The sequence below is a fragment of the Tachypleus tridentatus genome, chromosome 13 (assembly GCF_004210375.1).
Source record: "Tachypleus tridentatus isolate NWPU-2018 chromosome 13, ASM421037v1, whole genome shotgun sequence".
Lineage (NCBI taxonomy): Eukaryota > Metazoa > Arthropoda > Merostomata > Xiphosura > Limulidae > Tachypleus > Tachypleus tridentatus.
In genome coordinates, this window is record NC_134837.1 from 136558468 (window position 1) to 136575431 (window position 16964).

At 36.8% G+C, this 16964-nt stretch overlaps 1 protein-coding gene across 2 annotated transcripts in view; it reads right to left on the minus strand.

Annotated features, from left to right (window-relative positions):
* LOC143239524 (A disintegrin and metalloproteinase with thrombospondin motifs 20-like) overlaps nt 1-16964 on the minus strand; it is a 102913-nt gene that overhangs the window by 69417 nt on the left and 16532 nt on the right. For both annotated transcript variants that reach the window (XM_076480679.1, XM_076480678.1), the window contains exon 3: nt 5266-5431. In XM_076480679.1, the coding sequence (XP_076336794.1) occupies nt 5266-5431 (166 nt within the window). The remainder of the gene's footprint in view (nt 1-5265; nt 5432-16964) is intronic.

A 16964-nucleotide genomic window follows, 5' to 3' on the forward strand; every position in this document is an offset into this window, starting at 1 on the left:
ATTGAATGTTCTCTAAATAAATATTACTTCTCTCGGGTGACCTTGGTACACTGTTGCCTAGCAACAGTACTCTTTTATCAGTCTGAAAACAGTTTTTGTTCAGATGTTTAAACGTTACAAGACTGTTACCTAGGTAACCCATTAATTTCGATAAACGTTAAACTTAAGAAAAAAAAGAAAAGAAAGTAAGTTATGAAACTTCATTAGACTCTCTGAACTATGGGAACAAGTGGACGACTAAATCGTAAATTACCAATTTAAAAAAAACAAACTAAATTGAAATGCTTTGTAAATAGGTTAGTAGGTTTTCCATATACTTTTTTATTTAATATTTGCTCCTAACCTATCTGTGATCACGTGTGCGATGGTAAATAAGTGTCTTCTCCCAAATTAAGGTTTAACAAGTTTTGAAGAGTAAGTAGTAATCTTCCACAATGTTTCTTTTAGTAGTTCTGAAGTTATACAAAATAATGGAAAATGAGACCACAAACAAATAGCCGTAACTTCACTAATCCTAAACCTACTTTGAAAATATAATTAACAGTGTACATTTCAATGTTAACTAAGGAAAGGGATGCTTCAAACAAGTTACTTTAGTGGTTGGTTGTAGTGTCTTTAGAAACCTTCAGATTTTCAATTACTTCCACAGGCCAAGACGTAACAATAGTACCGTCATTCCAGTCTTTCCAATCACTTCCACAAATCATGACGTGACCTAGTCCCATCATTCCAGACTTTTTTAACCACTTCCGCAGATGAAGACATGCGACATAGTCCCATAGTTCTACCGTTTCCAACATCTCCAACAGGCTAAGATACACTCCAAAAATCTAGAAGTTGCATATAAGCCTGACAAAGACACGAGTTTCTAATAACAGAACAATTTATCCTGAACGTAGTGTTTCAGTATTTTCGTCGTCTTCGTTGCATCCTGCCCTTCGTCAGTGTAGAGTAAAGCGCTCTCTAACTCTTCTAGTAACATAGCTACTACACTCGTGCTTTCCGATGACTCAATGGTAACTCTGAAGGCTTGTAACAACAAAAACAGGATTTCGACACCTGTGTTGGTTACAACACACAGGCCATTGCGTGGCATTTGATAAACGAACAAATACTATACTACTAGAGTTTTAGTTATTGTTATAGTTTAGATTTTGTAAAATCTCACTAATATGTTGTTATTTTAAACAACACGGTAATGTTTAAAATACTGCTTTATGGAAAAGTGAGCAAAGTAATAACAGCCACAATGGCACCTGAAATCACACAAGCTGTAGATGGGGTTCGCAACATCGTATTATACAGCTTATTTACCCGCTTTTAAGCAACACAGTAATGCTGAAATACCCCTAGCGGCAAGTGAGAACGTTACGTTAGTAATAGTCGTTTAAGCATCTAAGACTAAACTGTGGAATGAATTTGCAAACCGCTATAAAACAGTTTAAAGAATGAAGCTTATCCACTTGCTTTCAAACAACACGATAATGCTTAAACGCGCTCTAGCGGCAATTAAGAGCTTTAGTAATAGTCACTTGGCATCTAAAACTAAACTGTGGAATGGATTTAACGTCGTTAAGAGAAGTTTGAAGAGAGGTGATCCAACTGCTTTTAAACAATACAGCAATGCTTAAAGACCTTCTAGTGTCAAATGAGGGTGTTAGTAATAGTCATATTGGGATCTGAAACTTTAAATTATGGAATGAATTTGTAACAACATTATTATACAATTTAAAAAGTGACGATTTATTTGTTTTAAAACAACATGATAATGTTTAAACGCTCTCTAGTAACAAGTGAAGGAATTAGTAGTAGCTATATTGGCATTTCAAACCATAAACTATGAAAGGGATTCGCAACACCATATTAACATTTGACCCATAACCAAAACCGTTAACCGCAAACAATTACAAGACAATAAAACTTTAGTACAATTGGTATTCACAAGTAAGCAAAATGACGGAGAAGTGCGCTCACACTCAAAAATGAAAGCTAAAGTGGTTAGAAACTCCTCTCGACTCTTCTTTGATTTTCTTTTCGTACTTTTTACTCCCCCCCCACAACAATGTTTAACCTGTGATTTTTTCTCTTGTATTAGTCATGCTTGTGACTAATAATAGTAATTAGAATATTGCCTCTATTTCATCTAAAGCAAATATTAACTCAAACTTTATTATTTTTTTTTAAATATCAAAGCTACACATGCGATTTGCGTGAGCCTAACTTAGACTAAAGCAGTTTTTCTTAACCTTTTTGTACCAAGAATTAACTCGCTGCCTCCCTACACGTGCATGTGTGAGTGTGTGTATTGTAATTGTAAAGCCACATCAGGCTATCTGCTGTGTCCACCAAAGGGAATGGAACCCCCTCAATTTAGAGTTGTAATTCCGAAGACTTACTGCTGTTCCACCGAGGAAAGAGTTACAAGGAAATATTTTGTCAGTTTTTTTGCTTGTTGTTTTGTTATTGTTGTTTATTTCTTCTTGTGGAATCTCGGGGACTAAAGGCTGAGAAACACTAGACTGGAGTGAAAGAAGCTAGTCAACAGCTCTCATCACTAGTTGTTGGGATACTTTAATCAAACTGTAAAATATGGCCTTCACACCCAGAACCCCAAAGTACTGAGCGTGATTTTTTTTGCTTTACGACAACATAATACAAACCAAAAACCATCGAACTCCAGTAGTATACGTTAATCACCAGGCTGTAAACTATACCACTTAAGTCATAATTGTTAATAAGTTATTTTGATTATTTTTACATCAGCTTGCATTGCCTACTGCAATAAAGCTGTCGAATCAGGCAAATGAAACAGTTATTTGGATATAAATATTTGTAGACTCAATGGAGAAACAAACAACAAAAAATACTTGTTACGGCTCTTTGTATACGATTATCTCTGCTCTAGACAGCCAAAATGAAACTTAGAGTTCTATGAATGCAAATATCTGTAACTTGGACAGACAAGAAAAACAAACAAATTGGAGAATTTACAGATTTATTTAATTTAGTTAAGTTAAATGATATGCAGGACTTTATAGAATCTAATATCTGTGCGATATCTGTATCCTTACAAGCAAAAGAAAAACAACAAATATGCTGATTTTTAACCAAGTCAACCTTTTACATTGAAAACTGAGCAGAAAACGTACTGCGTATTTTATTTCAACGTGAGTTAAAGCTTTTGTTAGGTTGTGAATAATTTCGTTTATTAAAGTAGCAGTAGCGACGTACTCGAACCATATCATTACGAGGATAATGATAGTGATTCGAAAGGAGTGAAACCAGTAACTATGGTGATTCATGCTCTGATTTGACACTTGATTCTTGAGTAATCTAGGTGTTTCGTGATTAATAAGAAATACTTCTTTTTGAGAAAAACAACATTGACCTTCACCGTGGCTCCGACCTTTGCCATGATGACCTTTGCTCAACTATAATGAGTAATCGAAATAGTTAATAACTTGTACAAGCGTGTGAATAAGATTTTATTTTAACCTTTCCAATATATTTTGCCTCAATAGCTAAAATAAAACTAAATGAGATCCAATAACGTTTTATAAACATCGAAACGGAAGATCTGAGGTTTTAAAATGTTTTAAAATAGCTCGTAATCGCTGGTCCTTTCAAATTTATATTTAAATCTGTTGATGTTAATTTACGTTAGCAAAACTATAACACTTTTGTTTCATGTTTCAAACAATAGAGGGCTACAATGAAATTGCAATCGTATTGCAAATCTTTACCTGAAACATATTTCGAGTAATACCAGTTACAAAATTTCTTGAGCGTTTTATTAAAAACCAACTAAATAAATGTGTATTTCGTACTGATGGTAAAGTCACTAAGGCGATCTGTCACCGTCTCAGAGGGGAAGACAGCCATCCAGTCAGCAACATCACAAGACCAACCATCATGCCAAGGGATTGATTACCATCTTAAAACGCCCCTACATCCTAAAATGTACGAAATATTTTGCGATTCTACACAGGTTCGATCCTTGCACCACTATCCAAAGCTCTATTGCAGTTTTTACATAACACTACTTAACATGTTTATTGGGATGTTTGATTAAATAAAGATGTATTGAAATATTCTACAGAGTTAGTGACACACATTTATGAAACCAATTTATTAAAAAAACAAATTTCCTCTAATTTCTTTGTAAAACAAAAACAACTTAAGCAGTCAGTTGATATATCAAATTTGTGAACAGCTTTTAGGACTTATAATTATATCAAAACTTAGGTAGCATTGTTTGCTAACATCAAAAAATTCGGACGAACGTCATCATAATGCACATTAAAGCTCTTGTTAGAAAGAAAACTGACACCGATTAACCCAGACCTCGATTCGCAGGATGACTCGTATTTCGTGGATAGACAAGACTTCCTCTTGACTTGACCCTAGTGATGAGTGTTTAGATGAAAATGACAGTGTTTCATATTCCGTCGCAACACAAACACTGAGCATGAGCTTTTCGAGATCACCATTTAAACACTGATTAGAGAACACAGTTTGGTACCAATACTTCTGCTGCTACGTTACTTTAAAATAAGATAGTTTTAACGTGTTGTAAGTTGGTGAAATAAAGCGCCGCCCACCAGACTTATCGTGTTTTATCAACAAAGTGTTGTTATGGTGGAAACTTAGTATCGAATAACGCCAGTTTCATATGTCCAGTTTGACGTATGAAGTTAATGAATCACCTTTATTGTTTGTTTGCCTCTTTCTCCGCAATAAAGGTATTCAATTTGTAAAATATTAACTTTTGTATGAATTTTTTATTTATATAAATACAGACATTTCATGCACACGCTAATTTAACATATTTTAGAATCAAATAAAAGCGGCATTATTTTGACGCTCCCAAAATATGGTCCAATTACACGGCTTACAAAACGTATCCTGCAAAAAACTCTAGAAATACTTGCAAATATCTCGCAAATTTCAAGAATATTAGAAATTTCATTTTTCTCTCAGTAGTTTGACGAGAAATTTGTTTTTATCAACAAAAGTTTGAGTAGTAGACTATCGCTTAACAATCACATTACCAGAAAGTTTTCAAATATACAAGTTAAGTTGAATTCCAATTTTCTATAATTTCGAAAGATATATTTTTTTTTTAAATAAAAAATTAAATACACCTTCTGATCACTCTTTAAGTAAACTTGTTAATCTGTTCGTGATTTCACTCACGAACAACGTGTTCGAGACACCACACGCCCTCTAACTAAAGAAAATTGTTATGCGGTGCGAATTACATACCTTTTAAGTAGCATGTTTCTATAGGACCACTGATTTTCTTTCCGCCAGGCTGGGATAAGCTAAGCTGAGTCATAAGATGAACTCTCTTGAGTACATTCTCGGTTTCACTCTTAGAGGGCGCTGATTCAATGGTATAGTCTCCATGAGAAGTATGAATCAAACCAAACTGTATAACATAATAATGATAATTCCATCAGTTGTTGTCTACACATACTTAAACTTAACTCTCATTGAAATACCAGTGAATAACTAATAGAATTTTGCATTATTAAAAACAGAGAGGTAATAGGTTTCAATGTAATGGTATCACACGTGACGACGAGCGCAAGTAATACGTTGAACCAATAGTGTTTAAGTTTGTTAAAATTTAACTTTTAACACCGGTATTAAATTAACCAAGAATGGTTAGTTTTACCAAGGTGTGGAAAACGGCTTGGTGGTCCACACGTACACCTATTAATAAAACATGGTTAGTTGATAACTTCTATCATACACGTAACTGAGCTTACAAGAGGTAAGAATTTCACATTTCGCCTGATAATGTTGTGTTTTACCAATAAGCCACACAATGAGCTACCTACGCTTTGTCAGCCACGGGAAATTGAACTCATAGCTTTTTAAAAAATATTACAGTTCGTAAATTTACCAGTAATCTATAGGGGGAATTAAAGAAATTGTAGTTGTTTTTTTTTGTCTAATAGAAACTTTTAAACTTCTTCTCGACGTGTTTATGTTTTCTTTTCCACCTTCACTGAAAAGTGAGAAAAATCAGTGATAAATTCAATTAGAAAGCTAAATAACATCAAACTGTTTGTTTGTTTTTGAATTTCGTGCAAAGCTACACGAGGGCTATCTGCGCTAACCATCCCTAATTTAGCAATGTAAGACTAGAGGGAGGGCAGCTAACATCACCACCAACCGCCAATTCTTGGGCTACTCTTTTACCAACGAATAGTGGGATTGACCGTCACATTATAACGCCCCCACGGCTGAGAGGGCGAGCATGTTTAGTGTGACGGGGATTCGAACCCGCGACCCTCAGATTGCGAGTCGAACGCCCTAACCCACCTGGCCATGCAGGGCCAACATCAAATTATCCTTACAAAAGATACGTGATCTTATCTAAAACTCACAATAAAAGAGTAAGATTTGACATAACTCAGAATTTTAATAATTAAAAACAAAAAAACAGAATTATGTAGTAGTCGTAAAACTAAGTGGAACTCGGTAGAGGGTATACCGCCTTCTGACACACAGCTTTGATCATAGTTGGCTTTTAACAAACACCAAAATGTGTCCGTATCTCCGTCGTTATTGTTGAACAATGAATATTTTGTTTGTTTTGTTTCTTTGGGAATTTCGCACAAAGCTACTCGAGGGCTATCTGTGCTAGCCGTCCCTAATTTAGCAGTGTAAGATTAGAGGGAAGGCAGCTAGTCATCACCACCCACCACCAACTCTTGGGCTACTCTTTACCAACGAATAGTGGGATTGACCGTCACATTATACACCCCCACGGCTGGGAGGGCGAGCATGTTTAGCGCGACGCGGGCGCGAACCCGCGACCCTCGGATTACGAGTCGCACGCCTTACGCGCTAGGCCATGCCGGGCCAACAATGAATAACGTTCTACATATGTTCACCAAGTTTCATTAAAACCCGATCATATTTGAATGAGCTACAGAGGAAAAGTAGTACGTAAATTTAGTCACACAGATAATCATTTTTTTATAATCACTACTGAGTTGGATGATAGCAAGTTGGATCTTGCTGAGGAAATGACAAGAGTGAAAACATAACCTCCGTCCAACTTCGATGATGGAATTAATAATTTAAAACCGCTGATCTTTATTTGGATTTATAACCTTGCACTTCGGGCGCTCAGCTCCCAACCTACGGGTCGCGGGTTAAAATTTCCGTCACACCAAACTATTTCGCTTTTTCAACTGTGGGTATATTGTGTCGGTTTAAGTGTAGCCCAAGAATTGGCGGTGGGTGGTGTTGATTAGCTGCCTTCCCTCTTTTATATTACTGCCAATTTATAGACGATTAGCGTAAATAGCCTTCATGTAGCTTTGCACAAAATTCAAAATCATCCAAGCTATACATATTTGTTTATGCACGTCTTACACATTAGAATTGTTTTCCTACACAACAGATGTATTTTCTCCTACACAACAGATGTATTTTCTACACGTCTAACACAACAGATGTATTTTCTACACGTCTAACACAACAGATGTATTTTTAGCTTATTCCATTGGACCTTCAGATGACTTCGTTGTTATTAAAAAAAAAATTCGTGTTAAACTATCAGGTCAGAGCAAAACAGTCAAGCAGAGAACCTTAAGGTTCCTATATAGTCATCTCTAATTTAGAACTGTTGACCAATGAAAGAGAAATCAACTAGATGAACTATGCCTATGCTGTTACGTCTAACGGAATAACAAATTGAGTGCCTTAGAAAATGTGTTTAGTAGCATATCGTGACTTGAATCTTGGACTTTCTGGTGCATGAACCACTGAGCCATTCTTGGCCTCAGTTTTAACTAAAATCCGAATTTTCGTGGGTCTCCGCTTTTCTACTCCTCCAAAGCTTCAAGTTTAATTTTTTCAACTGAATTGTTGAAATAATGCTCTATGCAACTGGAAAGTAAAAACACGAACATGTTTTAAGTTTCAATCTGTAACAATTTGTTTATAAAACTGGACTTTACTCAAGCTAGAAATAAGTTATTAATTTTTAAAATATTTAATACAAATCTCGTCGTCTTGGATATACATTAGGAGCGCCTGGCTCAGTGTTACATTAAACACTATAGAGATTCTCGAGTTCAAAGACATCGTATAAAGTCTTTTCAACACTACGTGCTCGGGCTGTTCTTTACAGCGCCCTCTAGTTTCTACTTAACTCAGCAAGAGATGTTAAACTCGGTCAGACATTAATCAAACACCCTTTCAACGCTGTTCAGTGGTTTACAAACGTTGGCTCGTCACTAAAAACATACGTTGGTATTACGTTGTTTTTGTTGGCTGTCTTAACTGTGTTCAGAGACTAAACATGATTTCACATGAGACAGTTTCATCTACATTCATGGTGAAACTCACGATCAAACAAGAACGGGGGGGGGGGAAGGCGTGACAAGCTCTGGTCGATATTTTCGGTCTTTCGTTTTTCCAGCAAGGTTTACGAGTAGGAACTTTTAAGCGTACGTTTTACTTTAATTTGATGGTAAATATTACGAAATTTCTGCAAATTAATTTATTGATCCGATGAAACAAGTTGCAAGAAGAACAAACCAGATTTTAGAATCTGCAACATGTTGTTTATTATTGATCACTGCTATGATCTACACCCTCCCACATACACATATTAGTGGCTCAGCCGTTAGGTATCTGGACTTATAATGCTAAAAATTAGGTATCGATACCAGTGGCGAGCATAGCATAAACATCCTATTGTGTAGCTTTGTGCTTAACAAGCCTTCGAACTAGGGAACAAACCATTTCAGCTTAACTACGCGGAGTTGCCGATATTAATCGCAATAAAAGCTATCTAAACTGATCCGCTAACTAGTAGTAATATTTAAAAAAAAAAATCATAATTCTAGTGCAAACGATGTTATCATTACCCTTTGAAGTTAGTTTCCTTACAGATATATGGTGTCCATTTGAAGAGCTGGAGTATACATTGAGACAGGAATTATCAGTCAATAACAGATAAACAATAAATATTACAACTGTAACCTCATTGTATTTAAAACTTGGTTACAAATTCGACCTTCCTATGGCTATTGGAACACTGCCTTAAAAAAACGAACAAGTAAAGAAACTTTTCAAAAAAGGAAATAAATGTAGGGATGGCTAACATGAATCCTTCAAACACTGTGAAAACAGGACAGTAGAGATGGCATTTGTATCATCACTACATAACATAACAGATCATTAAATTTATCCTATTTTTGGTTTCTTAACATTCTACTACACCGTGTGTCTTATTATGTAGGGATGATGTGAATGTTATTCTTGTTTTTCAGATATTGTATTAGTCATCCCTACATTTACTCCCTTCATTTCAATATACAAGTGTCCTAATTCTTTGTAGTGGGTTTAATGCCATAATTTCAGTAAAGTGCCTCTTCCAATATGTTGACTTCAGACTTATAACCAAATATAAAATATTTGATGAGTTTCGTACAAAGTTTACAAGAACAACAACTGATATTAAATCGCAGTGGGAAAAGGCTATAAAAAGAATTATTCGATAACCAGTCTTTCAATTGAACAATTAGCGAAGTCTAGAAATAACAAACCAACATTCCAATTGAAAAAGTGATCAACCAGCAGAAGCAATGATAATATCTAACATGATAAAATGATCTTTTAAAAATAGAAAACTGGTCTATTCAGTAAAACTTTACAAGCGTACAGAAACCCGTTTTATTAAATTACAACCGAAACAAAAGCACCCAGTCGGATATCACTATAAAGATGCTTAATTGTTTGTTATTCTTTTCTTTTTCGGAATCGCACTATTTGCCATTCGCTTTAACGTCATACATGAAATACATAATATTGCATGTTATTGTTATCATCAGTATAGAAAACGTAGGTCTAATGGGATGACGTCACTGTTCTTAAAATGGTGAACAAGGGCACATCATCACCGTTATATTGAATCTTACCCCTTTTCCAATTACGGTCTGCTAGCATGCTGGTCTCAGGAACAGAAGGAAGTCTTCCGACCAAACCCTGTTTTTTTTCCACATATATAATTTTTGATTGCGTAAAGTTATCTACACTGCTGTAGTTCAAATTTTTTTGCATTGTTCTCCCCAGATTTATTTACACTATAGTGACTTGTGTTTTTTCTATTTGGCTCATAGTTGTAAATTTTTATGATGTAACGTTATCAAAACTGTTCTGTCTCTTTTTTCGTTTGGTTCACAGATGTCACTACGGGTCATATAATGCTGTTCATACTGCTGTGACTCCAGCATTTTAGTTTTTTTATTGCTTACAGATGTCATCCTTTATGGCATAACGTTATCCACACTGTTGTAACTCCAGTGTTGTTGTTTTTTCACAGGACCTTGACTCGGTAGATTTTTATTATATTAGACTGGGATAGTGATAAAACGCATATCGCAGTCACGTGAAAGGCGTAGTTCGAGGACACGCGCTCTTTCTCGAGCTAACGGCCTTTGAGCTCGGAACAAGCCAGGAAGTGAACAATATAGTCAGTTCGGAGAGTCCAATTCATTCACTAGCTAGTTCTATTTTAAAACGGCTTCAGCTACTTACTAAAAGTCCGTTTATACATCGAGCAAAACGAGTTAGTTAGCTCTAACCAGCTAATAATAGACCTTGCACCATCCCTACCAAAAGACTGTGTTCCGCAGCGTCTTTATCTTTTTCCTTTCTTTTGTTTTTTTGCAATTTCCAGATTTTATTCTGGATGTAGGAACTTTGAATGTATAAATCGATTTATGCTTCTATATTTTCTAAAATTCACGCCTGTTGCTCGAAATGAAAAGCTTACATCCTTAAACTTTAACTGTATTTCTAATAACTTACAAATGAAAAGTATTTTGTAACATGTCAACCAAACTACATCTGCCATGCCCATTACTGATGAGGCCTTTCGCTCCTCAGGCCACCTGGGATATGACAGACAAGGGTGTGAACTAGATTATCAGCTGGTAATTATTATACGTTACTTACAGACCAGAATTACGATAAAGATAAGTAAAACAATTATTACCAAGTTATTTTTAACACCAATTCTATTAACATTACCATCATTGAGAAGCACTGGCGAATTAGCAAGTTAGTCTTTCTATCTTCGGGGTGGCCCAGTAGGGAAATTCTACGTTAATGTGTTAAAGTATGCAGTGTATCAAAAATCCGAAATAGCCATTGTAAACTTCGAATTTTTCTACGTGAAAAGCATTTCATGCTCACCTGGCCGAAACGGCCAGAACAGAGACCTCTAGGATTCAGCTATAGCCTTCCCAATTTTAAACTACTGAGCAGAAGGAAGGAGGCCAACCAACAAAAATTGCTTTATCCGGCTCTTTTAAACCACACAAAATGGGAATGACTTTTATAACACATTTACAGGTAGAAATGGAGTGAGTTGAGGCACCATGTATCAAACTTTCGACCTTTATGTTTGTAACCCGTCATGCAATCTTCGCAAAGGTTGTTTTTAGGCAATGGGTATTTTTTTAGCGTAGATATATACAACCTCTCGGGAGGGGTAGTCTCGACGTCTCAGTACTTATACGATAAATTCTACATCAACGTTGAGAGGATAAAACTGCACTTATTTCAAACCTACGATTTTTTCTTAAATTGTATTCCAGATAAAAAGTTTGAATATTTTCAAAGACATAATCAACTGAACTTATTCATTTGCGCGAAACATCGATACTCTGAAAATATTAATTTCAAGGGTTAGTTATAACGGAAATTTTCAAGATCACAAAGTAAAATACACCAATAGACCGCGCACCAACGTGATTTGTCTAAGTCTCACTCTTACAGTCGTGCGAAAAGATCATTTTCACACGTTCTTGCAAGATCTATTAAATTCCAAGAAGTTTTTGTTACGAAACAGAGAGAGAAATAGGTGCTTAAGCACAAACATGACTCAGAGAAATATTACGGGGGTGCATCTCTTTGACTTCACCCTTTACCCATCTTTCACTGGAAATATAACTATATGAAACCCTGTATGCCAATCATAGTTGCCTGTCTAGTATCACTAATTGAAATTCAATAGAACTCAGGTGGACTTCCTAAAGTTCTAGTTTAAATAAATAACTAATCAGATAAACGATTCGAGTCGTTTTAATTTTATCGCTTGAATGGTGTGAACGTAGCATCAACCGATCGAAGAGCTTGATAGGTAGACAAAATACCTGAAGATGACACCAAACTAAAGTAGCGTTTAATGTTCAGTGTACAGTTGGAGGAACGGTTCGTGTGCTACAGCTTTAAATGATAGGAAGGGTGATCACACCCAATTACTTGCCTGTTATTGCCCCCATACCATTGTTAGAATATAGAAACACATTTGTGAATGTTCCAGTAATAGTTACTTATATACTGAAACATAAAATATTTCAATATATTGTATCAACTCTGGACAAAAAGAAAATGAAAAACAAAGAAAGAAAAAAAGAGATATCACCCGGACAAGGATTTTCGAGGGATTTGGGATAACCTAGTTTCTGTGTCAGTTACTAGACGGAGTTGAAATAAATGGTTTTCTTTTCCCTAGATATTAGACACTAAAATACACGAAGAGAGTTCTGTAACAGGCCAGTCTACAAGTAAATAGACCGCGTCTTGTGTTTTGTATAATTAAAGCAACAAGGTAGGGAGGGAGGCAGTTACTGGAATGAGTCAACATTTTTTTTTTTTTAGCTAAGTGATCGCGATGTCAGAAGTTTGCGGTTAACTAGCACTTTCTTCTTCGTCTAACTCCCCTTCTCCCGTCTGTTAGTAAATTGGTCACTGTCTTTACGCTAAAAAAGCGCGGAATAACTTTACCGACAGACAGAGAAAGAAGAAACAAATATTATTGGAAGAGCGATTATTTTAGTCACCATTTAAAGCTTCAAAACAAAAACAGTCGTATTTTGTTTGCCCACTCTTTTAGGGACCGTTTTAAAACTTACGTTCTTAGGTTAATGTAACGAAAGAGAAAATTCACATTACAGTACATGGGTGTTGACAGAAAAAACTCTACGCCAGGTGAGAGATGTGTGGGTGTTATCTCTAACGAGGGTTAGGGCTGAACCCATATAGAGACAAAGGAGAAAATTACCTAAATACTCCACAATTTACAAAGTTATTTTCTAGCCTTTTCTTTTTTTTTTTCTCTTGTCGTCTTAACTTCGGTTCAGAATTTTTTCATACAAAAATACCCATGCACGTTCGCTTCCGCCGTTTACAAAAGTTCTCCATATTTTGATATATTTTTAGCAATTTTTGATCAGTCCCTATTGTTAACATTATTGGAGTTCTTAGGAATAAAGTAAGAAAATTTGAATAAAACCCTATTCACCAAAATATTTTTATATCAGTAGGTTCAACGGTCCCTTTTACATTCTACCAGCTGGTGGTAAAACCGGCCTAGCCCAACCCAGAGTAAATTACATGTCCTGGAGCTGGTTATTTTGAAACAAGCTTCGAACCACAAGTTCCAGATCATAAACACTCATTCCATATTAGAGGTAATAAAATGTTAGCTATTGTCCCAGATGACAACTCCAGGGACTGATGTAGAATTTGGGTGGGGGGCAACATGATGGGTCTGGAGCATGGTTACAGAATCTGGTTGGTTGTGGAAAGTAGAAATATACCATAGTACAGACTGAAAGAAGGACTAGGGATCTTGTTTCGTTTGTTTTGACTTTCTTGCAATGCTTTACGAGGGCTATCTGCGCTAGCCGTTTCAAATTAATCAGTGAAGGACTAGAGGGAAGTCAGCTAGTTGTAATCACCCACAGCCAACTCTTGGGCTATTTTTTACCAACGAATAATGAGATTTAACCATAGGGGCTGCCAAAGGGCGAGCATGTTAGAAAGGAACGGAAATTCGAAATTTCAACCCCCAGATTGCGAGCGGGTGCTTGGATCCTGGGAGACAGCAGCTTGATGGGGGCTGGGGCATGGCCATAGGACCCGACTGTTTCTTAACAGAGAATGAATGTGGTTACCAACTTGGTCCGTCCCTTTGTGTTCCGATTACCATTCATTCATCCTTGACTTTTACTTGTTGTCTCTAAGGCATAGCATAGCATGGTGGTTAAAGCACTCGATTCTTAATATGTGGATCATAGGTTCGAATGCCCGTCACCGAATATGCTCGTTCTTTCAGCTGTATAAGCGTTATAATGTGACAAAACATTGGTAAAAAGAGTAATCCAAGAGATGGCGATGGGTGATGTTGCCTAGCTCTAGTATATGATTGCTAAACTATGGACAACTAACGTAGATGGCTCTCGAGTAGCTTTCGCGACATTCAAACCAAACTCAATAGATAATAAAAGAACTGGAGTTATTAACCATCCGATCAGCAGTCTCACCCCAAGAATCAGTTACCTTCAACCTACTACTATATCAAGAATCTGTTCCTGAACATACTATCATCGTAACATCCAGAATGAATTTGTTTAGAGATTAGATTAATCAATAGGACTAGAACCGTTGTGACATGTAAAAAAAAAGTATACCGCAGAAGACACTTGTAGCTCAACAATTGTTGGTTGGTTGTTTAGCGTTTACTGGCGTAAAGCAACTAGGCTATCTGCACTAAACAACCAGTAAAAATAAAAAAGTAAAATTATTAAAATATGTAAAAAGAAACATGTTAAAAAATGAGTCCAATTTTGAAAGTAAAAACTTAAATAAAGTTAAAAAGGCCAATGGCTCTTAAAAATTTAAAAACAGAACTGAGTTAGACAGTGTCACCATCGCCAATGACACTGTATAACGTCAAAAGTGGACCAATGGTAAAAAAATTGTGTAAAATAGCGCCGTCGCTTACGACGACACGACAGTAAAATATGGGCAATTGTGACTTGAGTGTCGCACAGATCACACATTAGTGCATCAGTCCCAGATAACAGAAAACGGTGAGGTAAAAAACTGTGACCAATGCGTAGTCTAGTTAGAACAACTTCCTCTTTTCGATCCTTACGAAGTAAGACGGCCAAAGTCCAATAAAGGGTTTTAGTTGAAAAAGCTTGTTTTCACATTGCTCACTCCAAGTCGACTGACAACTAGCATGGAGCTGAGCCTTGAATACAGGACCATAATCCATATATGGAACAGGCACAGCAGCGAGTGTCAGGGCAGACAGATTTAGCTGTGGTGTCGGTGAGCCCGTTCCTGCGAATACCAACGTGGCCTGGTATCCAGACAAACTGGATAGGAGTAGATTTTAAAGAGAAATGGGCTATTCGATTTTGAATATGGGTGAGAACTAACGTGAAGCGATTTTAGGGCCAGTAGAGAACTAAGCGAGTCAGTATAAATAGTGCAATTTGAGTACTGCTTAGCAGGGCAAGAGAAATGGCATACAATTCAAGAGTGAACACAGAAACTGTAGAGGGAATTCTGCGTGCAACCACCGAGCCACAACAAACCATGGCAGAGCCCACAGAGTCACCTGATTTCGAACCATCTGTATAAACAGGAATGGAAGGATGGTTCCAAAGATGTTCAGCAAATAACTGACAGTACTTCCAATCGGGAGTATCTGATTTTCATATACGACTTAAAGAAAAGTCACATTTGGGGATTGTAATAAGCCATGACCAGTGGATACAGCAATGTTATCCAAGTACAGACCCAATTCATTTCATTGTGCCTGGATACAAAGGCCAAAATGAACAATGTCAGATTGTCTGTACTGAAAAATCATGACCCACAGAGAAAGGGAAACAACCCCAGGTGGTATGCTGTGGTAGGAATCGAAGTTTCAAAACATACAGTAAAGACAGTTGCAAACAGCAGAGGTGTAGAGAAAGTTGATACTCTGTGTATAAGCTCTGGATTGGGGAAGTGCAGAGCCAAAGTCCCTGATGATGAATGGGGTCCAGCATCTTCAAGGCAAATGTCCTGGTAGAGCCATAGACCAGTGACCAATAGGCTAGTTTTGATCGAATAAGAGCACAATATATCTTTAGCATAGAACATTGATCTGCTCCCCAAGTGGTGGAAGAAAGGACACAGAGTATGTTCAATGCTCTTGTACATTTGACCCGTAGCTGCTTGATGTGCGGTATAAAGGTCAGCTTATGGTCAAAGAAAGCCCCAAGAACTTTGTCTGAGGGACCACAGGTAGCACAACTTTACCGATATGAAGGTCAGAATCAGGGTGAATACCTTGTTGGCGGTAAAAGTGCATGCAAACGGTTTTAGAGAGACAGAATTTAAAACCTTTTGCTGTGGTCCACTTCAGTAAACGATTGAGGGTAGTCTGTAGCTGTCACTCAATATACATGTTCGACATAGAGCATGTTTGCATCAGTAAGAGGGAGTTCAGTGATGGCATTAATCTTTATACTGAAAAGTGTGACACTCAAAATACAGCCCTGAGGGACTCCCAGTTCCCGTAGAAAAGAATGGGAAAGTGTTGAACCCATAAGAATTTGGAATCGCCTGTCCATTAATTTTTTTTAATGAAAATAGGCAAATGACCACGTAACCCATATAAACGGAGGTCTCGCGAAATGCCATACCTCCATACCTCATAAGCCTTCTAAAAGTCAAAGAATATTGATACAAAATGTTGTTTGAGAAAGGCTTCTCTGATTGACGTTTTAAGTCGAATCAGGTGGTCCATGGTGGAGTGCTGTAGTCGGTATCCACACTGGGTGGGCGAGAGGAGGTTGTTTGATTTGAGGAACCAAACAAAACGAGTATTAACTATCTTCTCTAAGGTCTTACAGAGATAACTTGTCAAAGCAATTGGATGGTAGTTTAAGCCAGGGAAGGATCCTCAAAATTCCTTCAGAGTAAGGTAGGACAATAGCCCAGTACCAGACATGAGGAAAAACATTCTCCTGCCAAATCCAGTTAATAACAATCAGAAGAATAGCAAGAGAAGCAGGAGATAGATAGAACAGCATCTCGTGGTGTACATCATCAGATTCAACTGATGAAGGGCCATTTTGAGT